This window comes from Lepidochelys kempii, chromosome 1 (assembly GCF_965140285.1).
Source record: "Lepidochelys kempii isolate rLepKem1 chromosome 1, rLepKem1.hap1, whole genome shotgun sequence".
Taxonomy (NCBI): Eukaryota; Metazoa; Chordata; order Testudines; family Cheloniidae; genus Lepidochelys; species Lepidochelys kempii.
The window spans coordinates 240,286,231-240,311,665 of record NC_136380.1 but is presented as its reverse complement, the minus strand read 5'-3'; the positions used below and the strand labels follow the sequence as shown (position 1 = coordinate 240,311,665).

The window sequence follows — 25,435 nt, the reverse complement described above, 5'->3', positions numbered from 1 at the left end:
AGGTAGGGCTGATGTGGGGTGCCCAATTAATTACTAGTCTGAGGGGCACAGAATGAATGACTTTGAATTTTTGGGTTGGGGAGAAAATGGAAGCTTGACATAATAAAAAAGCATTTAATACAAACCCATATTTTTAGCAGGGGCCATGTGGGAGAGATGTCAAAGCTTTGTCTGCTCCACACACATTAGGTATGGGCAGGAGGGGTTAAAAAACCAAAAGACAGACCAGAAAACACAATATAATCATTTTGGGGCCAATCTCTTGAGTTTTGGTGAGTCTGACTCACGGTTTTTGAACTCTTGGGTTTGGCAATACTGCAGATTCAACGGGAAATTAACAAATTGGTGTGTGTGTGAGGGGTAAACAACTCCAAAAGTCATATTAAGAGGATAATAAGTCAAGACAAGTTTTTGTATTGGGGCTATAGGATAAATAGTTAAAGTATTGCGTGTGGCCTGTTGGTCCTTTTGAAATAATATTTTGGCTCTCAGACCGACAAAGTCAGACACCATTGGTCTACATAATGTCTGTAATTTGGTGATGTTATGCCCTTCTTTGCCCTCTGCTTTTCTGGGTCAGGCACTTAGTTCTAGGAGGATATTTTTTGCAGCTGATCCTTCCTTTCTCTTTAGTAGGGGTGTGTGTGTTTTTTTTTAAACCTGTGACTTGTTGCCAATATTTTACCAAAGATTCCCCACAAAATTTCCCCCTTTGCCTGTGACAAACCCCTTGTACTGGGGCGAGTATGCTTGTAGGGAGGAGGGGTAAGAAACGGGGAAATCTTACTTGGGCTTCCCTTGTAAACAAAAGCTCTTTCTCCTAACCAAGCAAGGAGGCAACACAAAGAGGTATGGAGTGATTTTGCATTTGGTTCTTGAAAAATATGGGGAGCATACTGTGCTAAATATGCGTACTTTCAAACGTTGCAGGTGGCCGTACAGTCACCTTGGCAGGGGCCCGGGAGCTATCCTCATCTTGGAGATATTCCAGAAGCAAAGAAGGCGTTTTACAGACATCGCTTCTGTGCCAGCCCCAGGGACAGGATGTGGCCGGCAGGCTGGCGGAGCAGCGTCCAGAGAGCGGGGGTGGGAACGGTTCCATCGCCCCAAACTCCCCACCTCCCGCGCGGAGGCGGCGCTTTCACCAGGGGACCCCAGAGCTCCCTCCCGCCGCACGGCCCCGAAAACAAAACCCTGCTCGAGCCCGTGGCAGCCGGTAAGCCGACTCCGATTGGCTGCGGATTCCGTTTATCTGGTCGACCAGCCAATCAAACTCTCTCCCTCCCGCCGCACCAGAGGCTTCAGAGCCGGAAAAGACCGAGTCGGTCAGCAGGGCGGGCCCTCGGCCCGTCTCTGAGGGGGAGCGGCCCGGCTATTTAATGAGTGACAGCCCGACACCCCGCTCACACGGGAGCTCTCGGGGCGCCAGTTGGAGCCGCTGCCGCCGGCTGCAGGCGGGCACCGCACTGGTCGTGCCGGGTGGCGGCTTAGCTCCTCCTGCTCTCGGCCAGGTAAATCTGTTTTCGCTGGGCGGGAAGATTCTCTGAACGCAGCCAGCGGGAGAGACGGGGGGACCTGCTGGTGCAGAGGAGGGATTTGCGGGCGCAGTCGAGGCTGGTGTAAATGGACCCCCCCCCCTCCCGCGCCCATCCAGCTCTGCCAATGCACCTCCATAGTCCTGGGCTCTGCGCCCTCCCAGGGGCTCGCCCCGAGCCCGCAGGCGAAGCCTGGGCTGGTGAGGCCAGCCTGCGGGGCGGGAGGCTGGTTTGTAGGGTCTCTCGACTTGTGATGTGAGTCAGGAATTGAGGCCCGCTATACAGGAGCACGCGGGCTCACCGATCAGAAGTTGAGGACTTGTGGCACCTTAGAGACTAACCAATTTATCTGAGCATGAGCTTTCGTGAGCTACAGCTCACTTCATCGGATGCATTTCGCTTATGCTCAAATAAATTGGTTAGTCCCTAAGGTGCCACAAGTCCTCCTTTTCTTTTTGCGAATACAGACTAACACGGCTGCTACTCTGAAACCGATCTGAGGAAGTGAGCTGTAGCTCAGGAAAGCTCATGCTCTAATAAATTGGTTAGTCTCTACGGTGCCACAAGTCCTCCTGTTCTTTTTGCGATCAGAAGTTGTAATTCTCAGCGCTGCTGATCGATCTCTCTCTCTCTCTCTCTCTAGCCACTTGGGACAACTTAATTTCCTCCAGGGCTGTTACTGCCCTGTTGTTTGTTTGTAAAAAGGAAAGGAGTACTTGTGGCACCTTAGAGACTAACCAATTTATTTGAGCATAAGCTTTCATGAGCTGCAGCTCACTTCATCAGATGCCTGTAGCTCACGAAAGCTCATGCTCAAATAAATTGGTTAGTCTCTAAGGTGCCACAAGTCCTCCTGTTCTTTTTGCGAATACAGACTAACACGGCTGTTACTCTGAAACTTGTTTGTTTGTGTTCACAAATGAGAGATGTGAGCTGTGCCGTGTAAAGGATGGGGCAGCAGGTTGGTGCTTGGCAAATAGCATTTTAAAAAAGTGACTTTGCTAAATGAGCAATCTCAAAGGTGCTGTTCAGTAACACCTTTGTGAATGGGGGAGTGTTTTCAGAAGAAATCTACTGAATGCCTTTCAGAACTTGATTTTTCAGAGGTGCTCAGAGCCATAATTCCATCTGGTCAGAGTGGGAGCTGCAGGTGCTCAGCACCTCTGACAATCCTGCCTCAAGACAGCATTGTGTTCAAGGCTGTGCCAGTCTAAGAAGTTGCCATCCATGTACAATAGTTACCTTTCGCTTCATTGTGAGGCACAGCCGAGTATACTGTTCTGCTGTAGGCCTGATCCTGCTGTCCTTCTGAAGGCTAAGGTCTCTTTGACTTCAGTGGGACTGGTGTGCGCATCAGGTCTGCAGGACTGGGGTCCGGTGGGTGCAGTCTGGGGAATAAACAAAAGTTATCAGTAAAAAATATTAGGGGGAATACATGTAAAGGCTATCTGAGAATGAAACCTGAGCATTTTGCAGTGGCAACTTTCTTAACTAATCAAAGCGATATGATGTTGAAAATAGGCTGAAAAGGTGGAGTGGGATGTGAAACCATCTATGAATACTTGAAAGGTGCAATATCCAAAGAGGAAAGAATCTATTCGGTGTGGCACTGTAGGGTATCAATAGCAGGGCATTATGAAGGGGGAATTTTGAGTAGACGTCAGGAACAATTTTATCAGACTGAGATCAGTTATACTGGGGAATATTCTCCCAGGGAAAGTGGTGGAAGCCCTGGCTTGAGTCACTTAAAACTTAACTGAACAAAGCACTGGCCCTGTGGATAGGCAAAGGATAAAATTTTCAAAAGTGTCTAAATCCTAGTCTCAAAAGTGACTTAGGCACCTTGTAAATCTCAGTCTAAGAGGTTAGGTAGGTTTGGGCACCTAACTCACTTAGGCTGAAATTTTCAAAGGTGCATGAGTGACTTATATGTCCAAATCCACCTAACTCCTTTGACTGGGATTTACAAGGTGCCTAACTGCCTAAATAGCTTTTGAAAATAGGATTTAGGCTTATTTGTCGCTTAGGTAAGTTTGTTAAATCATCCAAGGTAACGTTTTCCAAGGTTTCCCGCGTCCTCCCCGTCTCTGACTTTTATGACTGTCAATCCTAATGCTTTCAAATTCAGCTACTTTTAAAAAAAAATTTAATTCTGATAAAAGATCATCCACTTTAACTGAATCTGAAAAGTGCATAACTTCACTTGTGACAAATGGTAGTGTTGTGTATTTAGATACTAAATATACCTATGTGCTTACAGAACTGATCTGAAAATATTGGAGAAGTCCACTGTGGCTTATTTTGTGTTGGTATCTCTTCATAGGAAGTAATGCAGTGGCATTTTAACCGAAGGGAATAAGGAGAGAACACAGTTTTGGAGAGCTTACAAATGCAGTTTAATTTTATTTCTGTTTCAGATAGAGGGCCTGATTCTCCTTTGTTCTGCACCTTTTGTTAAGTGTGTCTAAAATGCTACCAAATCAGAATGGCAACAGTGATGAGCCCATTTGACCCAAATGTGTTCAAATCTCTGGAGTGGGAGAACTGTGCAAAAGGCATGTTTGCCAGTTACCTGGGCAAAATTCTGCATTTGTTCATGTAATCCAGATAATTGCAGGTGCAGAATACTTCCTGAGCAAGCACAATTACCTGACTTTCTCTAACCAGAGCAGAGTTTTGTCTGCACCACTGATGAGTATGCACTCTGCAATGCACAAACCATTGACTTTTAGTCTCTTTATGGCATCTGGGATGTTTTGTGTGTGAGTGGTTTCTAAATGAACAGCATGTAGCTGGGCACAGAGGGAGCTTTTGTTAAGTGGATCTTTTCTCCACTTTCTGTCATTTCCCCAGTCTCCTTCCCTACAGGTAACATTGCCTACTTCACCCAGGGAGACAGGATAAGTGGCTTCTTCTCTGGGAGACAATCAGTAGCTTCCGTCTCTCTGAACCCACATGTAAGGATGTCCAGGATCTTGCTCTAGAAAGCTAGAGTCATCAATTTCTTACTCAGCCCCAGGAGGTGGGGTTCAGCGGCTTGGTTTTTGGTTCTTCTTTCTCCTTCACTTCCCATATAGGGGTTTCTTAGAATTATGAATTGTTGATTGTTCCTCTGTTATATTGTCTCTACATTCTATCCCTTTCTAGTCCTGCTGCTATAACTTTGCTTCATTCCATGTTCGCTTCGGATCTCTAGTACTGTAACCTCCTGCTTTGCAATCCACCTCTTTCCCTCATCCCACTACAGCTACATGACTCCCAAGATCATATTCACTTTCACTGCTCCAGCCACATCACTTCTCTTCTCAGATCCATTACTAGCTTCTATCCTTCAGCACTAAGTTCAAGCTTCTCAGATCTGATTCCCCACTCTTGTCACACTGGTTTAGTCCAGTGTAACTTCATTGGCTTCACTGTGTAGCAGAGTGGAACAACAAACCCCTCATCTGTAAGATACCGCTCCATCCTTACATCTACACCCTAATATAATTCTCTTCCTGACCCCAGTTGCTGCTTAAACTCCTCACGCTGGGCTTTGTGTCTTCTACCATGCTGCCCTCTTCACTTGGGACAGGCTCCACGTGTGTTCAACCCACTTCTTCAATGAAGTCTTTCTACATTGGCAATATCCCCTTTATTGTTCTTGTTTCCTACCTGTATCATATTCGTCTGTAAGCTCTTCAAGAGAGTGACTGTGCTGCCTAAACAAGTCTCTGAAGAGGTGGGGTTAGTGGCTTCTTGGAATATCTGGGAGGCAAGCAGATTTCTCTTTTTCTGAAGTGCCCAATCTGTATCACACACAGCTGAGAGGTAATTCCAGCCCAGGCTGATAGATTCACAGTAGCTCAGTGCAAGCATGCTAAAATAGGAGTGTGGATGTTGCGGCACTGGTGAAGGCTTGGGCTAATTACCAAAGCTCAGATCCAGGACATTGCGTGGGTCTGAACTTGGGTAGCTAGCCTGAGCTGTAACAGCCACAATGCTATTCTTTGCGCACTGTCTCAAGCGGAGCTAGTGTGATTCTGTCTGCCTGGCCTGGGAGGCACATGCCCAGCTGCCATGTAGACCTACCCAAAGAGGCAAAGTTGGTGACAGCGTTGGCATAACTATCCTTTGGTGTGGTTCCTTCCTGTGCCAAGACTCTCACTGCCTTTTTTTTTTCCTGCAGATAGCTTCATATTGAGGTCATAATGTTCTTCTGACGGCAGCTCCAATCTCTGTGCCTGGGGGTTTGTGTAAGTGGAATACATTTGCAATAGTTCAGGTGAGGACAGTTACTTCCATATGTCACTCTAGGTTTTTTAGCTAATTCAGTATTGTGCTGATATTTAAGGAAACATATTTCCGCCCTTCTCCTCTAAATATAATTACAAGAATAGTGGTCCAAATCTTATAGATTATTGCACTGAAGTCCATAGTTATGCCCAAGACAAATTTACCTCTGGGTGGGTCTGTCATTTTCCCCCCCACCAGCTCTTGGTGACTTTTGTTGGGCTCCCGTGGTGCCCAATTCAGAACTGATGTAAGGGGGTGCAACTTTCTTGCCTTTCTGGTCACATCAGGTCTGAATTTGGACTTGTAAATCAGTTGATCAGTTCCTGTGGATGATACAATCTTTTTTGATCTCGACAATAAATGTTCAGTATTTAGACAATGAACCTTCTATATAAACTGTGGGCTCTTTATGAGGTTATAGTGCTATAGGAACTTGCATGGTGTTTTGCTGTGGGCCGCATATTTTTAAGTCTCTGTGGGAGGAGACCACTGAAAGGAAAGTGCTTTTTGCCTTTTTTTTTTTTTTTTTTTTTTCCTCCAGAGGGTGAAATACTTTGTGGCATTTTTTTCTTAGAACACTGCGCTCTCAAAGAGATGGCTTAATACTGTAAGCATCTTGCTTGCAATTTATGGAGTCACAAGCTTGAATCCCATCAGGGTTGACTAAAACTTTCTACAGTACACACCTGATTTCTATGAATTTAGGGGGTGTGTGGAGTAGGACATGTTCAGATGAGAACTTTTTTCTGAATCTCCTGATTCTGCATGGAGACTAAAGATCTGTAGCCCTTTCTGTAAGAGCAGCTGTTTTACTCTGTGACCTTCATCTTTGTTTTCCCCTCCCACTTCTTTTATGTTTGCCACGTGTCCATCTGGCTTCCATTCTTTGTTGAAGACGCCTGTAGGTTTCCTGTAAAATCTGATGAGCTTAGTATCAGATTGTGGGTTACTACTGAGGAGCACCTCTCTTGGGAAAACCTCACCCAGCCCTCTCCCTGAGAGGGAGCAGGCAAGCTGCCTTCACTGGCTTGCTGGCTACCAATTGGTCAGTATCTCCTCCTGGCTCCTCTAGGCCCTCACAGCAACTAGTTTTGTTGGTAGCCATGCCTGTGTGGGTTTTCCTTGAGCTGAGGGGTGTCTGGATGCTGATGTCTTCAGCCGGGTGCAGAGAGCCCGATAGACCCCATCGCAGATGCTTTGTAAATAAGGTAAAATTGTAAGATCTTTAGGACAGGGGCTGGTTTATGTATTTATTTTTTTGTTCTGTTTCTACCGCATCTAGCGCAGCGAGGTCATGGTCCATGACTGAGGCTTGTAGGTGCTATAGCAATATGAATAGTAACCAAAATGAACTGTGTAGCTGGAAGAAGTGCTTCATGGTATCATTGTGTTATGTCTGTATGCTTTGTTCCATGATGATGGTTGAGAATTCTAGCACACTGTTCGGTGGGATCACACTGTTGCAGTCAGCAGCATCAAAACACTGATTCCGCTCAATAATTTAGCTCCTCTGAATAGCTGATGAAGACCTATTCTGCAAAGCTGACATTGTATTTTGTGCTGTTCAGAATGCAGTGGAATGCATGGTCCCTGGCCCACACCATTCATAATGTAAGATCAAAAATGGCTGGAGACTTTTGGGGTTCTCAGCTTGAGAGCCTTAGGGGCTGAGCACCCAAAATTCCAATCGGTGTTCATGGGAGTTGCAGATGTTCAGCACCTCTGAAAATCAGGTCCCAGGTATCTCAAGCTGGGCACCCAAAAATCTGTGGCCACTCTGGAAAATGTTAGCCTGACAGCACAATCCATCTCTCACTGCAGAGGATAGATTCCTGTTGATGAGGCAACAGATTAAAAAAAAGAAAATGTGCCGTGCTTTGATAGCTTTCCTCTGGATGTTAAAAATCAATAATCCCAAATTTGCCCGGTTCTGTACAAGAAATGAAAAGGCTATGGACCCTGCATGAACATCTTGCAGTCTAATCCATGGACACAAAGTAAATGAGATTTACTTGAAAATCAAGAGGAAGGAATTACCAGAGTGTCTTCTGTGGGCTTTTTATTTATTTTTTTTAATAATAATAAAAAATATATATAGGCTCACTAATTATGTGTGTCCTAGAATTGCCTTACTGAGGAGCTCAACTGCTGAGAATGTGCCTGGATGAGTGGGATGGGGAGGGTGTTTCATGTGTAAGGGGAGTTGTGGATAAAGTTACAGGAATGGGAGGAGAGTGAACATAGACAAGCATAATGGTCAGAATGAAGGTTGTCTGGGGAAGTGTGATGAAAAATGATCAGATAGTGCAACCTTGGGCCTATATATCTAAGGACTTGAGGGAAGTCAGCATGTCTGATCTGATTATATCTCTGCTGCTTTCATTAGTGTAACAGCGTGACCTAAGTGGGCTAAAAATTACAGGTTGGGTGGAAGAAGTGACCTCTAAGGATAGGTGGTGGTCACTTGTTATGTAGTGGGGAGGAAAGGAATACAAAGGCTAGTGATCAGCACAGAGGACACAAAAGAACTTCCTTCAGTGGACACAACGCTTAAAGTACATACAACTTAATTTTACTTTACTCTCTAGTGACCTACTCATTTTATGTCTCTTGTCTAGATGGATCATCATTAAATACTAGACTATAAGCTGAGTGAAGCCAGAATCAAAATGACTAAGTACAAACTTGTTCTGTTAAGACACGGAGAAGGAGCCTGGAACAAAGAGAACCGCTTTTGCAGCTGGGTGGATCAGAAGCTGAGCAGCAATGGGATAAAGGAAGCTCGGAACTGTGGGAAACACCTCAAAGCGCTAGGTTTTCAGTTTGACCAGGTGTTTACATCCATCCTAAGCCGTTCTATTCAGACTGCTTGGCTGGTGTTAGAAGAGATGGGGCAAGAATGGGTTCCCACCCAAAGTTCATGGCGTCTGAATGAACGCCACTACGGTGCACTGATAGGTCTCAACAGAGCAGAAATGGCTCTGAACCATGGTGAAGAGCAAGTGAAAATATGGAGAAGAAGCTATGATGTTACTCCACCTCCCATAACTGAATCTCATCCCTACTACAAAGAGATCTATGATGATCGCAGATATAAATGCTGTGATGTGTCGCAGGACAAACTCCCAATGGCTGAAAGCTTAAAAGAAGTTCTGGAGAGACTCCTTCCTTATTGGAATGAAAAGATAGCACCAGAACTGAAAAGCGGCAAAGTGATCCTTATATCTGCTCATGGAAACAGCACGAGGGCACTGCTCAAGCATCTGGAAGGTAAAGATCTTCACACTTTCTACTTTAGTGGTAACAGTACCCAGACTTCTGTTTGTTCAAAAAATTATCTTATATGCTGATCCAACCCTTTCTTGCATTAACTACATAGAGCCAGTTTTGCCACACCTGCAACGGTACACGGACCTTAATGGCAAGCAGCATTTGATCCCAATGATGGTTCCCTAACGTAATGTAAGAGCTTTAACAGCTGTGGTGTCGAAGGACAAAATAATAGGTTGGACTCTCGAACAAAAATCAGATGGGAGGAAGGCGGTGCCACACAATTAGTCTGCTTTACTTCTTCATCTTTTAAAAGATTAGATTTAACCAGTGTAAAAAAGATGAGAGTAACCAATCCAGCTTCAGTGGAGTTAATAGACACCAGTGTGACCAAGATCAGAATCTGGCCCTGTTTTTGTTTTTCCCCTCTGTTCCCTATTTTACTGTGATAATTGACACAAACAGATTTTATATTCTGTTTTTCTACTCACCATATCATTAAAGTGCCTGGCTAGAAGTGTGAGGGGAATACTTACCGGTTACTGTGATGTATATCTTCTTTTAAGAGTAAGTGCTCGTGAATACATTACTGATAAGTCAGTGTTGCATTGACATACTGTGTCAGGAAGATGCTTGTTAAAACATTCATCTATACATATATTATACTTTCCCAGTGAACAGCTAAACTTATATTCCTGGACCTTGCAAAGGTTTGCTGATTCCTTTAGGGGCTGAGGGGGTGTGAGTTGAGATAGACCAGGGCCAATTTTGGGATAGGCCTTTTTATACAGACATGAGTCCAAGTTAGGTCCTCCATAAATTAGCACAATCCACCTTCCAGTTGTTCAGTTATGAATGTAGGTCCTGGTCACAGTATGGCTTTTTTAACCATGATTTTGTAATCTGCTAGAGGTACAGTCCCCTCTGCTGGTTGCAAGTAGATAGAAGTGCTGTGTAACACTGGCTTGTATCATCAAACCCATGTTTGTGCATCTGCACCTACTGCACTGCCCACATCATTTTCTTTCTGGGACAGTCTGGGCAAGTATTGTCTCACCAAAGTTTGCAGAGAACATACACCTAGAGTGGTATCCAGAGAGCAGGCAGTGTGTTCTGGAATGGCCTACTTCCCAGGGCTGGGAAGAAGATTGCTAAACCAGTTATACTCGCATGGTATGTTTGCCTTGGGCCTACAAAAAAAGTGCACTGAATCAGTTACAGGAAAACAGCCATGTGCCAGCCAAGCCTACTGGCAAGGGCGAAACATGGCTTGCTGAGCACAGCTCCTGCATAACTTTTAACCATATTGTGTGTAGATACAAACCATGTTCAGAGCCAGCTATGTCAGACTAGCCCTACAGACTATATAATGAGTTTGTAACCAGAGTCTCTCCTGCACCGAGATCTGCTTGATGTAGGTGTGGAAGGAGAGTTATAGCTGGTTACAGCTCCCTGATTCTGAAGCTGCAGCTGTCCAATTCTCAGCATAAGTTAGAGTAGCCTATCGACTGATCTAAGCATAAATCAGCTGTGTATGGTCCCTAAGGAACCGTATGTAATACAGCAGAGAAATAACACAGCCGAGCAGAGTTGCATCCCTCTGACCACACCCTTTCTTTTCAGATTGAATACTCTATACTTGAGCAAAACTCCCATTGAAGTTAAACATGGCCATGGAGGAGGCCTTACCCTCTGAGGTGCTGACCCTTTCCTGGAAGGTGTTGAGCCCCTTGTTCCCACTGGCTGGAGTCCTGCCTGAGTAGATCCTGATTCTGCTGTCTCTTAAGTTGCAGATGAATTTGTGTGGCCCAACACTTTTGAGTGGCCACTGACTTTTTGGGTGACCCACTTGGGATATCTTGTACCTGACTCTTTTCAGAGGTTCCAGACACCTGCAGTTCCCATTAACTCAGCTGGAGTTGTGGGTTCGTGGCTTGTCTGAGAATCAGGCTCACGATGTCTGAACCTGGGTATTAAAAATCTGTGGCCACTTCTGAATGTTTTGGTTATATTGACTACTTTATCTTTTGAGACTACAGCTGAACATACCTTGATTTAAGCCAAGAGGCTTTGAACGGAAGTAAGTACTAACAGATTTTCCTTTCTTAGGTTAAGACAGGTAAAATAACACATGGTTAATCATTTCAGAGAAACTTTCAGCAAAAGATTTTACTAAGAGGTTTCACTGACTCCTTTCAAAAACATCTTTGAAACACAGCTGCTTCTAAATCCAGGCCAAGTAGTTCCTTGGACATGAACATTGCCCTCATTATGGTTAATTAAAACAAAGCTTGAAAGGCTTAGGCTTGCTAACCACATTACCCCAAAAAAAAAAAAAAAGCTTTGGAGCAACAGACTTTCCTGGTTAACAAGGCTTTGATTGTGTGTTCTGTGCTAGGAATGGATTTAAGCAGGATGTGTTGAAATGCATGAAAGATCTGTTATGATTTCCATGGAAGATTGGTTTTTAAAAAACAAAAACAGCCAAGCAATTCTGCTGAAAACAATATTTAACACAGATTGGGATACACACACTCTGCGTGCATTTGGAGGTGAAATGAACCCCTGCAAAGAGAGATTATTAGTGTTTAAGTGGTACATAGTTCCTTGGCACAGGAGCGAATTTCACCCTAGTTACACTGTTTAAAAGCTCTCATTTCTACAGAATCAATTCTTCAATAACTACTTCAGACACAGTTTCATCCTCAGTGCAATTCTCCTGAAGTCAGTGAAGGGTAAATATGGCTCTGTGGTTTGTGTGATCCTGTCCATTAATGCAAAGTGGGATATAAAATTGTCCTCTTTAGGAGCACGTGCTGTTTGTGCCCTGTTCAGATGATCTGTGATGGTGGTAGATGTCTTTAGAACTACTTAAGGGAGATTTCCCGATGCTCAAAGTGCAGCGAGGTGTCTGGCTCCTATTGAATGTCAATAAGTCTTGGGTGTCCAACTTCTATTTATGTCTTTGAAAATTCCCTTAAGTTTCTTTTTCCCTCTCTGTTTTGTGCTTGCTGGTTGAAGCCTCTTGCAGCACCCTGGCTGCCTGTGACTCTGTATATCTACATTGTGTTTTTGAGAGGAGGAGGAGGAGGAAATAAAAATAGAAATTAATGAAAAGGACATACAACATGACCAGATAACATGTGTTTAGTTAAAGGCCAGAGGCGGTGAGGCTAAGATTTAGTAGCACTACAGCAATCTGACTTCAAAGGCTGGATTTCCTTCACTGCTTAAGTGTGAAGGTGGGGTGCACACAGGAGATCCTTTGTGGAAGTATTTAAGAGGAATCTGTTGCATTTTTCCTGATAACTGGGGCTTCAGACTTTGAGGACTTTCTATGAGAGCCCCACCATGGAAACGCTCCCAGGTGAAGTGCTTACTGTGAGTAGTCCTAAAGTATATTTTCAAGGGGACAACTTGCAGAGGGGCTTCTGGAAAAGAGACCCAGCTGTTAGCTTTGCTGTGCAAGCCTTACATAAGGAACCTTCTACATCCCTTCCCAGCCAACACTCTTTCCTCCCTGTGGGCCCAGAGAGTGCTCCTTCTGGATACAGGTACTGCAGGAGTAGCTGAGTTTCCCTTCCATGTGGATGAGAGGGGACAGCCACATACGCTTCTGGGAGGCACTGTTCTCTGCTTGGCTCCCCACTGAAATGCAGCCTCCTCTGGGGTAAAACCCAGTTGCTGTTTAACAGTGCTGTGCAGTCGTCAGGACAGGCAATGAAGAAAAAAATACTGTATCCTGTTGAAACTGCAGGCATGGCACAAAGCAGGCTGGGTTGCTCACCATCAGACTGGGCCAGGAAACTCAAGCTCTTGGGATGGGCTGTCAGCAGCAGAGGACAGCAACTTACCAGAGTCTGAAGCAGTGCTTCTCAATTGGCAGGCAGGGAGTGTAGCACCTTCTTTTGTTTTCTTCTGTGCTCAGGACATTATGCTAATGGAGCTGAAATGTACATACAGGAATGGCACATGTGCAGGGAATGATCTGTGTGTGAACCCTGGTGTGACCGAGTGCTGGAGGCTAACAAGTGAGCCAGCCCTCTGATCACTTGGGGTATGTCTACACAGCAAAGAAAAACCCAGGGCTGGCCCATGCCAGCCAACTCAGGCTTACTGGACTTGGGGACGGTTCCATTGCTGTGTAGACTTCTGGGCTCAGGCTGGAGCCTGGGCTCTAGGACTTGTCAGGGTGGGAGGGTCTCAGAGCTTGGGCTTCAGCCTAAACCCAGAAGTCTACACAGCAACGGAATAGCCTCGCAGCTTGAGCGCCATGAGCCTGCATTTGCTGGCATGGGCTAGTGGTGGATTTTTCTTTGCTGTGTAGCTGTACCCCTAGGCACCAATAAGTTCCTCTGGAGAAGGCTGATTGGGGAATGTGATTAATTAGCTGATCAGTCTGGGGACTGATGAACCAATTAACCATCAGCTGAGTGGGAGGTGGAGGGAGATATACGGAGTTCTCCTAACCCAGTCGCTCTGAGATTCCAAGGGAAGAGATCTGTTTCTCTAGCTCTATGGGAAAGGGTGAGAAACCACTGTAAAAACTTTCCTGCACAAGATTGTATTCAGGTTGGTGGTGAGAAAATAATGTGGAGGTGCTATGCACTGGAGAGTCTGAGTGGTTTCTGGGCAGCAGAGGGTGAGGACAGAGCATGCCTTCTTACACTTGTGTTGGCAATAAGTCTCATGGACTTATTTGGCTGGGGTGTCTTCTTTTCTGTACTGGAACTCTCAGGCTTGGCAATATTGCCAGATGCTAGCTGTGGATTGCTATGTTGGGCTGTGCTGTGTCAATGCTCTGGGTCCCTCCGTGGCTAGCTTGTAATTAATGTTGTTGTTAGTCAATGGCAGATTTCAGACTGCTTAAAGTTTGGCCTGCAGGAGGAAAATTTTATGGAGGCAGAATGTAGTTCTCTTAAACAGGATTTTTCCAGGACATTGGCTTAACGCCCCACCATGTTCTAGTACTATGATGGGTTCTTTGACCATCACACGTGGTCAAGGTATCAATGTCCCAGTCCATCTGAAAGATAGCACTGCCATCCCAGCACAATGACGGGACATGTCTTCCCTCCAAGCCTATACAAAAACAAATCTTCTGGGTGAGGGGAGTGAGACCTATTTCTGTTACTTCTGGGGGAATTCTGCACCACTGCACATGCACAGAATTTATGTCCTCTTCAGATTTCTTTGCTTCCCTGAAGAAAAATGACTTTCTGACAGAGAAGCCACAAGAGTGGTCATGTGACCCTTCCCAGCAGTATGTTTCGGGTGCCCAGGGAAACTGGCAGAGAAGTAAATCACTGTTGGGCAGGATTGGGGAAGACCTGGCTGTTGGCTCCTACGCTGCGCTGGGCTCAGCTGCTAGTCCCGGCTGGGCTGGGAAGGGTGGAACTTCTTCTTCCCCTGAATGGCATGCAGGGCTGTGTCAGACCAATGCCAGATTTCTCCTCTGGCTCTAGGAAGCTCTGCAAACTCTCTTCCTCCACCCCACCCCCCAAAGTTCCTACACCCATCACTCCTCAGCTGCAGTGGGAGGGATCCCTGTACAGGGAGCTGCTCCCCAATCCTCCAGACCCTTGTACCCAGGCCATCCTGACAAGCCTTACTCCCCCCTGACAAGCCCCACTTCCCCAGCATCTGGACCCTCCCCTCCCATCCAGACCCCCCCTGATGAGTTCTATCAACCCAACCCCTCCCACTGAACCCCAACCTCCTTCAGCTGGACCACCCTTCAAAGTCCCATTACAGTTGCACCCAGATCCCCTCCACACCCAGAGCCACCTGCACCTAGATTGCCCCACACAGAACCCTTTCAGCCCACAACTGGATCCTTCCACACTAAACCCCTCCAAACTTGTTTCCTGCCTTGCTGAGCCTGCCTGCTCACACCTGGTGCACCTGGCACAGAGGGGCAGGGCCCTGGGGTGTTTCTGGGGCAGGCCCGGTCCTTGTGCTGGGTTGGGTTTGGGTGCAGCCTCACTGCTGAGTCTGTGCCCTGGGAGTGGGGGCAAAGCTGCACAGTGATCTCCCACCTCTGTGCAGCCAGTGGCCTATGCTCCCCAATGCCATGCTGGAGCCTCCATGTTTATTTGACAAAATTTGCAGAATTTTAAAATCTCATGTGCAGCATTTTTAATTTTTTGGAACAGAATGCCCTCAGGAGTGTTCTATAACTTGCTACATTAATATAAATATGTCCTTCATTTTGCCTCCTCAATTTCACTAAAGCAATTTGCATACCATAAAGATTAGTGGCCAGACTCTGCTGTTATAACTATTTAAATCTAGACTTTTTAATGGAGTTCTCTGTGTAATGAGATCCAGGTCTGGCCCCCTACATACTGCCAACAGGAATAATACATTGAAGCCTCATTTAATAATCTAAACATCCTTGGTCAAATTCTGCACTAGCCATTAATGGGGTTGCAACTGTGTGAAGCTGTCAGGGAATTGGGTTAGTACTGTGCAAAATACCATACATTCTCTCTGAAGAATCATGTCCCATAGATGCAGTTTGGGTGCAAGGACTGCTTAATTGGGGCAGATATTTGGTGTGCTTGTTATGTTTTGCTTTGCTGTGACCATAGAGATGGAAGGAAAGTCCATTGAACAGTAAGACAATGACCTCATAGTGGTTTTGAAATACGTAGGTTGCTTATTAAAAGCAGGTGAGACAAGCTGGACTGACTCTTGAAAATGAGTCACTTTTGGATGGCTGGAAATCCCGTGCAATCAATGCCCATCTAAAATATTTTCCTAAACAGAAATGTTTCAGAGCAGTAATTTGTATGAGTTACCCATTAAACAAAAGTTTATTCCAGTAGTGATTTCTGCTTATCCAGCAAGTGCTGTGTCCTTGTTCCCTTGCGGAGTGAACCTCAGATGCCCCAATTAGACAACCTTGTGCTGTCAGTGATGTAAACTTTGTAAAGGGTCTGGAGCAGAGGCTGGAATCTGGCTCCAAGTGTGTCCTTAAGCCTGCAGGGTGACTTGTACTGCAAGGGGGTAAATCTCTTATAGGAATAAACCTCAAACAAAGGTAGCATAAATTTGGTAGCATAAATAAATGTGCTTGGAAATTAGCTCTGATACAACATTGCAATAACTTTAGACCTTCTCGCTCCAAAGTGCTTTATGAAGTGGGGATCACTTACTTCACCTGCTCCTGAAATGGGTGCTGAAATGCTGCCATCACTGAGGTGGATGGTGGTGCCTGTTTAATAGCATACAAAACCATCACACAACACTATGGGACAGGAATTAGAGAATAGAATGCCCACTTGAAATTTCAGGAGGAATTTTAGGTAGGCAGAATGCAATTATCTAGGTTGGACTCTCCCCAAGACACAAGTGCTGTGCTGTAGGATTACAAGTAGGGATGTAAATACCATTTAAAAAGTTAACCGTTTAAGCGATAAATTTTAAAAAAAATGGTTAACTGATTAAAGGGCTGGCTGACGCTGCTTGGACTGGCTGGCGCGGGGGTTAACAGTTAAGGTGGGTTAACTGGTAAGACTAATGCTTACCAGTTAACATTTTACATCCCTAATTTGCAAGTGACCATGAGTAGGCAAAATCTTACTCTTAAGACTCCTGAAAGACCACACCCCCACTAACATTGTGCTGGGACACTGGCTTGGTATTAACTCTGAGGAATGAGTCCTACCTACTGAATCCTAAGTATTACTTCCTGCAGCACCTAGGTATTCTTGGAGGGCTGGTGTTCAACTGCTGACCTTATCTCACCCTGTTTAGATGGGGAGAGATGATGGGATCTCAACATGGACTGGTATGGATGCAGAAGTGCAGTAAAAGGTCACTTGGCTTGTGTTACTGTGTGTGAAGTAACTGGATAGCAGCTTTCCCTGACACTTATGCTAGTCAGAGTGGCATGTTTCCAGTGTCTTGATTTCTGTTCAGTGTCTTATCAGCCTGGCTGGCTGGAAGGCCTCTTGGATTTTAACTGTGCAGTTTTCAGCATTTAACTGAAATGGGTGCCCAATGTGCTTAATAAATATCTTACTTTCTGAGTAAAGGGTTCCCATGTGCAAATACTCTCATTGTGCTATAAGTAAGGCAGCAGCTGTGAAGCACCTCTCTTGGATTTCTTCCCCTTCTTCTCTCCTCAACCTTCACCTCTCACCTTTAGCTGTGATCTTGTCAGGTGGCAGCAGAATCTAAACCAGTGGTTCTCAAACTTTGATGTTCCCGGCCCACTTGAAAATTGCTGAGGGTCTCTGTGAACCACTTAATGATCTTTCCAAATGTTGTTTGTACTGTTCGCTAATTATTGTAAAGCACTTTGGATAAAAGCACTATATTAAAAAAAACCCTTAATATTTTTTTGTTCTACAATTAAAAGCACACCACTTATATTTTAATATCCATAGTCTTACCTTTCTAATGTGATGGGTGTGCCCTCTCTTCCCTGCCGCAGCGGGCCCCGAGCTGGGGCTGGGAAGGAGGGGGTCTCTCCCTGGCAGCCTCAGCCCTGGAGCTGGGGAAAGTTTGACTCTCTCTTTCTCTGGCCGCCGCAGCTCTGCATGTCCCAAATTCCACCCACCAACCCCTTATTTCCCCCAAGGCCACCACCTCACCTTTCATGTGTGTCTTCTCCAGGGTCCAGGCACCTAATTAATGGAGCCATGCCTGCGCGGCTCCACTAATTAGGTGGGTGGCCCTTCATTCTCTCGTGTGTGGCCACCCAGGCGCGCACATTAGAGGGAAAGGTCCGTGGACCACAGTTTGAGAATCACTGATCTAAAGAGTCTGGGCATTTTTTAGGCTGTGGAATAGACATGGCTTATGTTGGCAAAACTTGTGTAGCTCAGGGGTGTGAACATTCCACCTGCCTGAATGTTGCAAGTGACACTGACATAAGCGCTTGTGTGCACAGGGAGAGCTGCTCCTGTTGACAGCTTCTGCTGCTCGCCGGAGGCGGGCTTTTTATGTCAACGAGAGCTCCTGTCTGCATGGAGTGTCTTCACCAGATGCACTGCAGCTGTATCCGTACTGCTGCAGGACTGTACCTGTAGACATGGTCTTAGGTGGGAGATTTGTAGGGAACAAACCCAGACATTGCAGCAAGTGCTGTGGTGGCACTTTTCCTTTTGATCAGTACATAATGCTCCAGCATGGTACTGGTGGACACTCTAGTTGCAGAGAGGATACTGTGTTTTTTGTAAGAGGTATAAAATAGGGGTCCTGAGCACTTACTTGCAGTGGTGTTGGTTTTCACCTAACCCACCTTGTCTCTCTGAGCATTTATAGGCATTTAAGATCCCACATATTCTTTTGAAGAGTATTTAAAACAAATGTCCTGCCCAAATTCCGGTTTAGGCAAAGACATGCTGCCTATCTAAATTCCCCTTTGCTATGCTATGTGATTCTCAGCAGTCTGTGTTTTTCACCTCATAATGGCTGAATTTTAGAGGGGGACACGCAGCAATTCCTCACTTATAGACAAGGAGAATTTGGCCTTATATAAGGAAGTCAGTTAATCTGCACAGTTTACATCGGGGTGAATTTGGTTTATAGATCAGTGCTTAAGGATGCTTTAGGATGAGTGATTTTGTTGTTGTTGTTGAAATCCTTAGCATGACAAACGCAAAACCTTGACTACAAACCTCGTGTCCTACAGTCTTTATTTAAATGAAAAATATAGCAGCCCAGAGTTTCTGCATGGGAGTTCTAAAAGTTTATTGACGTAAGAGTATTCTCTCAGAATGGAATGGTCTCTCTGAGGTTCTTGGAGCTGTTGCTTAGAACTCGTCTGTTCTCAGCCAGTGTCCTACTGTCTTACACACTGACTTTGATCAGTTATAGGGTAGCAAGTAAAGCTGTGAGAAACTCGGTGCTTGCATTTTGCAAGGATTTATATGAACATCTCTCCAGCTGCATACATCCTCCTGAATTTTGGGTCTCTGTCATTTGCAACAATAGTCTTGCTTCAGTTCACACTGAAATCACAAACTTAGAGTATATCAGGGCACCATTATAAAAACAAATTAGATTTGCTCATGAGATCTGTGAACTTTACTTTTTGTTTTAGCTATTTTTTTTTTTTTTGTATTAAAGGAGCATACAGTTATGGAGCTATATACGTATCCTGTTAGGGTTAATCTGCTATCCTGTTCCCGTGGGCAAAGTGATTTTATTGTGTGACTGCTCTGAAAGTCTCTCAAACAATGGAGAGCTCTAAATGAAGTAAACGCTTTTTTATTAAAGCAATTGATAGTTCAAGTTGTGATCAGTGTTTTCCCTGCACTCATGGTAACAGTGCTGCTGTGAATGTCTTGACTCTTTATATGTTGGTCATTTCCTTCCACCTAATGTGAGAATCATTTTATACCCCTTGGTTCTGTGAGAGCTTTCTGTTTTCTTAGCTGCTCACCTGTACTTTGCCTCTTGTCCCTTTGTCTGTTTGGCATGTTAGTCTGTTTAGAAAGTTCGTTGTGTTTATTTTTTGAACTTGTATTGCTTCAGGCTACCTAGCTTTCCAATTACAATCTGCTTTCCTAAAGGGGATCCAAGACCTTATCAACCACTTACATTTCCTCCCCACAAAAAATCTGTGCAAGAGAGTGTGTGCAGACATGGGGCAAAATTTTCACAAGTATGTTCATGATTACATAGTCACATAGGAGCCAAAGGACATGTCTACACTTAAAGTTGGAGGTGCAAATTCCAGCTCTAAAAATAGCATAAAACAACTAGTCCCTCCAACTGCTCACCCCACTGTGGCTACGCTGGTTTTTAATGCGCTAGCTTGAGCAAAGCTAGCGTGGGTGTGTCTCCTGGAGCTGGAATTTACACCTTCCAGCTCAAGAGTGTCGACATACCCTAAGTCTCGTTGAAAGTCAAGGGGACTTAGGCTCCAAAATCACTCAGATGCTTTTGAAAATTTTACCCATTATGTAAAAACAACCCACAGTGACTCTCTGGCTACATTTAAATCCTGATTTTCAGCTGTCTGTCTGGTGTGTGCAGGCCGGTGTGTGGGAAGTTGGACTGATTGAGGGTTTTTTTCTCGTAATTTTTGTGACCAGTCCAATACAGCTTTATTGTGTAGTCTGTCTCATAGAATCTCTATCCCCAAAATGCTTTAGAATTAAAGGTGGACTTCAATAAAAGTAGGAGAGAAATAACCACTTTTGTAGAGTCAACAAGGTGGAAAGAGGTGGGAAAACCGCTTCAGATGGCGGCAGCTGCAGAGAAGACTCGTCACCAGTTGTCTGTGGCGGTTAGCACAAACACATGGAGACAGAAATAAGGCTCCCTTTACTCTAGCAATTTTCTCGCTGTTGATCTGGCAGCAGTGGGAGCAGTCATGTAGGGTGGGCACAAGTGTTCTTACTACCATGTTGTCTAGGTCTGGCACAAAAATCTGCGCCTGGCCTACACTAAAGTTAGGATGACCCAGCTATGGTGCTCAGGGTGTGAAATCTCCACTCCCAAGGGATGTAGTTAAGTTGACCTAACCCCTGGTATAGACAACACTAGCTGGACAGAAGAATTCTTCCGTAGACCTAGCTACTGCCTCTCAGGGAGGTGGATTACCTATGCTGATGGGAGAATCCTCCCCTCGGCGTCGGTAGTGTCTACACTGAAGCACGGGAGTGGCGCTGGTGCAGCTCTGCTGCTGTGGCGTTTGAAGTGTAGACAAGCCCTGGTTCTGGTAGTGCTGTGGTGGAGTTGTGTCGGTACTAGGCCAAGGGTATGCCTACAGCTGCGCCGCTATCACACGTCACTGTGGATACCCGCAGTGCCGGCAGGAGGGGTTCTCCCATCAGGGTAGATAATCTGCTTCCCTGAGAGGCACTAGCCAGGTTGCTGGAAGAATCTTCTGTCAGCCTAGTGCTGTCTAGGGTAGAGTGGGGGGTGTGTGGTTAGGTCAGTTTAACTCCATCGCTCGGGGGCGTGGATTTTTCACAGCCATGGGAGATGTGTCTATGCCACTGTAAATTCCCGGTGTAGGCGCACCCTAATAGCGTGAGAACGAAGTCTTTCTTTGTAGACCAGGTTTATGAGAGAAGCTGGAGAATGCAGGGTTTGAAAAACAAGGGGGGCAATCTTGAATAGTCCCCTCAAAGGGACTGACAAGTTGATTGTGTAGTAGAGGTTGTTTGTTTCATACTGTAGTAGCGCCTTTGGGCACCAATTAAGGATCAGCGCCCTGCCCTGCTGTGCACTGTGCAGACATGCCGTGGGGAGCAGGGGAGGGGGAAGTCCCTGTTCCAAAGAGCCGCCTCTAAGAAAGATGTGTGTTTTTTGCAGGCAGATTCTCTTCCCTGCCTCACTTAAGTGGCCCAAAGGGGGAGAGAACTGATTTACTTTCCTCTGCTGGGAATTCCCCCATTGTGGGCTGACATCCTGTTCAGGTCAGCCAAAACTGCAAGCCACTGTGTTACTGCTCTGCCGAAGTTTGAGTGAACTTTGCTGCTGCTAAGTTGTGTGTCAGCTTCAGGACGCTGCCAGTCCAAACTTTGCCTTGCAGGTAACAATCAGTGAACCCCAGCTTCAGGGTGGATTTGATTTAAATCATGATTTAAATCACTACTCAGGAGGACTCTATTTAATCGTGGATTTCTACATAAAAGTGCATTCTTGTTGGTTGTTATAACCTTAATACTGTACACATTCTTCACAACTCAGATGGATGTAGGTTTCATTTTTAGAAGGTACACACTATACATTTTTAAAGTAATGGATTTTTGAAAACTTTTCAGATTAGTTTTACAGCTATATCAGAAAAGGAATGATTGTTTGGTTATTTCATTTACCAATGGTAATTGAAGCAAATCGTTCACCTCCCAGTGACTTCATAAATATCTCCAATTCAACAGGCAAATCATAGAATATCGGGGTTGAAAGGGACCTCAGGAGGTCATCTAGTTCAACATCCCTGCTCAAAGCAGGACCAGTCCCCAATTTTTGCCCCAGATCCCTAAATGGCCCCCTCAAGGTTTGAACTCACAACCCCGGGTTTAGCAGGCCAATGCTCGAACCACTGAGCTATCCCTAATATTTGGAGGATTTTCTTGCCATGCTGTATTAGGAGGAGAACATCACCAGACAGACATTTAAATTGTTTTAGTTTAACTAAAACAACAACATTATGTATTCAACAGCAAACATAATATTTTAACAAAACAAGCATATGAATTTTTGAAATTAAACATTCAAGTTTTTTAAAATCAGGTTTGTTTTAACTAAAATAGTTAAATCAATTTTTTTTTAAAAAAACAAAAATTAAATCGCCTATGTCAGCCAAGTCAACATGAGAAACTTAAAATATTGGCTTCTGCAGCTAACTCCGTTGTCTTCATCTTCATTTTCCTGTTTGTTCATAATCTAGAAAAGAAAAACAAGCTTTCCTGCTTTTTCAGGTCCCAAAAGATTTCTCAGTTTGGAATGAATTAGTCCAAAGGCAGAAAATATTCTTTCTACACTGGCAAAAGAAGCTACTGCTCTTAAAAGTGAGATGATCACTTCAACAGTCTCGGAATCCAAGTGCTTAAGTGACTTCCACCAGTTCACTGGTGTGACTTTCTTTAAAACATCAGCAAACATCTGTTTCTTGAATGGTTCACCCTTAGCTCTGAAGTTTATTATAGTTGGCATTATGGAGGGATGATTGCTGGATGTCCATGTCCTAGCCAGCTCCTCTTCTTCAGCAGTTAAGGTTTGACCCTGGAACCGAGTATTGAGAATATTTTCAAGAAAATGAGCTGGAGATAGTGCTTGTCCCATTCATCTTTTTAATGCTTGTAATTTAACTCTCATTGCCGATTTCTCTTTTTAAGATCTCACTCAGTTCCTTCCAAATTTCACCAGCGTCAGCAATAAAACAGCTGTTTCCCTGCATTTTGTTCAATGCTACAGAAATAGGCTTCAGGGTACTCAGCATGTGTTCAACATTTCTCTTACGCCCAATGTTGAGAACTTTGGCTGTGACAGTGCCATCTGTTTTTTCATGATTTTGTTCACAAACTGTCGTCAGATTAGGCCAGTTCTTGATATAGTGCTCAAAACAGTCCACTACTGAGTTCCATTGCACGTCTTGTGGGAGAGTTAGTTTGGTTCCTCCCACTTTCTTCAGAGCAGCTGCTGCAAAGTGGGTGTTAGGGAAGTATTTTGCAATTTCAACAACATTAGCCGTTATTTCCGGAACACTGAAGTCTTTGGCTAGGAGGTGCATCAAATGAGCACTGCAACTGTATGTTGTTAGCTTGGGACACTCTTCACTCTCTCCTAAATAATTTCTTCTCATGTTGGATACATTTGCAGCATTGTCTGTGACCAAGCTGCGTGCTAGACATTTGAATTTTTTTTCACAGTTTGTTATAGTTTTTACTGGTACTTCTTGTAAGTATTCTGCTGTGTGTGCATTTCCTGATATATCAATTGTTTCCGTAAGGAAGACATTCCCTTCTTCTGTTGTCACACAAGCACATATAACAGGATGGACATTGTGGACATTGCTCCACCCATCAAGACTCAGGTTAACAATTTCACACTCCAGACCTTTTTGCACACTGCTCAATTTCTCTTTCATACACTTTATCCAGCAATTTGCCTGCAACATCTGCTCTGGGTGGACTGCATCCTGTCTTAATGACTGAACCATGTTAATGAAGTTTGGGTTCTCCATCATACCGAAAGGAGAGTTTGTTGCATAAACAAACAGGGCAATTTTTTCATCAATTACCTCTTTGTGTAATCTGCTGATTCTCATCACAAATTTATTTATGGTTGTTTCTGGATGATGGAGGTTTTTTTTCTTTTTTGCTACAGGTGATATACTGTGGCTATGTGTGACATATGATGTGACTGAAACACTATCATTGGTAGATAACTCTGAAACTATAGAAAATGATGGTGATCTTGAAGGTGGAGAGTCTTCAGAATCCTGTATGTTGAGGATGGATTCTCCTAAACAAAATAAGTCAATGCGGTTGTTTAATTATTATTACCATACTGCTCATTTAGTATTACTCATTGCATTCACTGACAGTACTACTTTAAAGGTGAAATTGTAAAAGGAGGATCTGCCTATTTCAGTTACTTATTTTTTATCACAACTGCATCTAAAATGACAGTACCGTAGAGTAAAAACTATATTTTTTGCTCAAACATGAGAATTCAAGAGTAGTCCAGAGGGACGACAGGCAGTCCTTAAGAAAGAAGTCTGAAATAAAAAAGTTTACCAACCTGAAGATCCTGCATGTTCAGACATGTTCCTTTCCTCATCTTCAAGGCAGCTTCCTCCTGAGAAGGAACACTTCACATGATGTTTCATTTGGGCAACCAGGCCTTGCATTTTTTTGTTGCACTGTTTGCATTTTGTACACATGCCTGTCTTACTCACAGGTAGAGGAACTTCATTAAAATATTCCCAAAATTGGTTTCTCTTATGACCTGCTGTCATTATAGGTTTTTCCCTTCTAGTGAAAGAATGTTATGGTAGATCTCAAATCAATGAAGGCTACACTCAGAAAGACCTCAAGACTTTTGGAATATGCTGCTCAAACAGTTTCACTTTGGTTTCTGCTGCCTGTTCCTCCCTTCTCACATTTTATCTCCAGACTTTTTCTCCTTGTCCAGATCTATTCTGCCCCCAACCATCTTCTAGTCACTGAACTTTTTGAAACTTTGCACTTTTAGAGAGAGGTAAGGGATTGACTCTGTGTACACAAATTTTCAGAGGGACAATAGGGTTGAGGTCTGTTGTTTCTCACCTCTCTATTTATTTATTTTATTTAAAAACATTTTTGCTGTTAACAAGCATGTTATATCTGGAGATACAGATCCACAGTTTTGAGAATTGTAAAACTAAGCATCTCTAGTATCTTCGAGACTGAGCACTGAGTCCCATTGGGCTGATGGAAAGATTAACCTAAATAATCTATACAGAAGTCCCTGGAACCCCATAAGATTAGGTCCCTAATCCATGAACTATTGAAACTCATTTACAAACTTTTCTTAAACATTATATGAATATATTGTCTCATACTATAGAATTAGAATTGATAATCCCTATTCCACAATGAGATGTCTTTGAGCTATAATGTATCTTAATTAAAACTATCTTTAGATAGGTTTTTTTTTTTTTTTCCTCAAAGCATTTTATCCAGGTTGATTTTTTTTTTTTTTTTTATCCACCCTGCCTAGCTCCCAAGTTCCCCAAAGACGTCTCTCTGCAGTGTCCAGTCCCTCTTCCTGGACACTCACAAAAAGGTATTGTGTTTGCTGCCTCAAAAGAGGGCCCATCAGCCTGTCAGGTGAGCTGGAGACACGTACTTCACTTCAGTGTAACAGCACGGTGAGAGGGCTTTGTAAGAAAACAA

At 44.2% G+C, this 25,435-nt stretch overlaps 1 protein-coding gene across 5 annotated transcripts in view; it reads left to right on the top strand.

Moving 5' to 3' along the window:
• Window positions 1-1,289: 1,289 nt before the first annotated feature.
• The window catches only part of BPGM (bisphosphoglycerate mutase), a 67,013-nt gene continuing 42,867 nt past the window's right edge, over window positions 1,290-25,435 (top strand). For 2 of the 5 annotated variants that reach the window (XM_073319502.2, XM_073319476.2), the window contains exons 1-3: window positions 1,290-1,511; window positions 8,429-9,080; window positions 25,260-25,325. In XM_073319502.2, coding sequence (XP_073175603.1) covers window positions 8,480-9,080; window positions 25,260-25,325 — 667 coding nt within the window. In that variant the 5' untranslated portion in view covers window positions 1,290-1,511; window positions 8,429-8,479. Of the gene's footprint in view, window positions 1,512-5,703; window positions 5,800-8,428; window positions 9,081-25,259; window positions 25,370-25,435 lie in introns of all 5 variants that reach the window. The other 3 variants (XM_073319484.2, XM_073319531.2, XM_073319520.2) reach the window with 3 other exon arrangements.